We start from the raw sequence: 1,811 nt of genomic DNA on the forward strand, positions 1-1,811 counted from the left end.
ATAGCACCTGGCACATAGTGGGTACCTAATAATTGATGGCTGAATCAATCCATATTAGATTGGTGTGAGCATACACAATTATTGTTTCTTAAGTACCTACTATACATATTTTACACACATAAAATCTTATAATGTTCATTGAGTTCATATAGAAGTTATAAATATGAGTTAGTATGAGTTGCAAATAAATCATATATATGTATATACACACATATACACACAGTGCTTAGTACAGAGCCTGGCACTGTTAGTAGTAGATGCTGAATCAATCCATACCATATGCCTATGGTTTATACAGACTGGTGTGTACACACACACGCGCGCATCATTTACTGAGCACCTGTTATGTACAAGATTTTTTTATGCATTAATTCTCATACTGTGCATGAATTAAGGGGTAAATTGTAAATAATAAATATAGAGTTGACATGAGTTACAAATGAGTTTAAAATATGTACAAAGCGTTTAGCACAGAGCCTGGCACACAGCAGGTGCAATATGTGAACTATTACCGTATGAGAAACAGTATAGCTTAAGTGGTTAAAAGTTCAGCCTCTGTAGCAAAATTGCCACTTACAGCTCTGTGACCTTGAACAAGTTACTTAACCTCTCTGAGCCTGTTTCCTCACCTATAAAATGGGGATAATGGTAGTGCCCACCCCAAAGGGCTGTTGTGAGGATTAAATAAGTTAACAAACATAAGATGTTTTTGACGGTGTCTGGCACATACTAGTGGCTACACGGGTAATTACTCTCTCTGGTCTTTATGATGAACCCAGGGAATATATTTGGTTTGATTACTTCCCATCCAAAGGAGGAATTCATGGTTTTAACAAATTTATATTGAGGGCCTACTGTATGCCAAGCAGTGTCCTATGGGCAGGGCATAGAGCAGTGAACTCCAAAAATGACAATTCCTGCCCCCAAGGAGATCACTTCCTTGCGGGAAGAGAAAGGAAATGAAACCAATGAGTGAGGAATATATGGAGGGAGGTAGCACTTTACCAGGGTGGCAAGAGAGGGCCTCTCCTCAAAAGGGACGACTGAAGGCAGAGAGTGAGCCACAAGGAGGTATTTGGAAAAAGAGCATTCTAGGCGGAGAGAACAGCAACTGCAAAGTGCCCGAGGCAGAAGTGGGCTGGGAGAGGCGACAGATGACCATCATGTAGGTGTCTGAGCAGGGACTGGCATCAGTTGGGCCTGACTACAAAGCCTGTCCTCTTCCTTCTTCACTCTGTACACACCCCCAGAGGGATCACACAAGGTACAGGAGTAGACTCCTACACCAAGAGAGGGTGCTTGTGAGGGCAATGCTGCCTGCTCTGAGCCACAGGGACCGTGTCGGGCTGGGCTCCTGGGTGCCAGGCGGGTGGGGCTCTGGGGGCCGGAGTGTGGGGGCTATGAGCTTGGCCACAGAGGCCCCTTGTGAGCGGGCACAGAGGCCCATTGAAAGTCCCCCCACCCTAGCCCCTGGACTCAGCCCCACGGCATAGCGCGGGTGAGGAGGCCAGGCCTCTGCCCAGGAATGTGCCCCATCCTGGGGGAGGGGTTAGGGCTCCACAAAGCCTCTTTCTACTTGGGCCTGGGAAGGGCATGGACCCTCCTGCTTGATCCTACCTCCGGCCATCTTTCAGAACAGGGGTCGGTCAGGGCAAGCCCCCTCCCTCTTCTACCCTGAGCTCTGTCCCTGCAGCCAGTGTCTGAGGGTTGGGGTGGAAGGTGAGGCCTGTCTGTTTCAGAAACCAGCCCCCAGAGCGGAGGGTGCTGGAAGGGAGTGACGCTATGTAGGGGTGGGCATGTTCACTGGGTGC

The 1,811-nt window shown here is 48.3% G+C and overlaps 1 protein-coding gene across 1 annotated transcript in view; it reads right to left on the reverse strand.

Moving 5' to 3' along the window:
- HSPG2 (heparan sulfate proteoglycan 2) overlaps window positions 1-1,627 on the reverse strand; it is a 65,005-nt gene extending 63,378 nt beyond the window's left edge. Inside the window, exons 1-2 of the mRNA XM_023529396.1 lie at window positions 1,618-1,627; window positions 1,006-1,043 (exon numbers count right to left, since the gene is read on the reverse strand). Of these exons, the coding sequence (XP_023385164.1) occupies window positions 1,006-1,043; window positions 1,618-1,627 (48 nt within the window). The remainder of the gene's footprint in view (window positions 1-1,005; window positions 1,044-1,617) is intronic.
- Window positions 1,628-1,811: the final 184 nt, after the last annotated feature.

Source organism: Pteropus vampyrus, unplaced genomic scaffold (assembly GCF_000151845.1).
Source record: "Pteropus vampyrus isolate Shadow unplaced genomic scaffold, Pvam_2.0 Scaffold36, whole genome shotgun sequence".
NCBI lineage: Eukaryota > Metazoa > Chordata > Mammalia > Chiroptera > Pteropodidae > Pteropus > Pteropus vampyrus.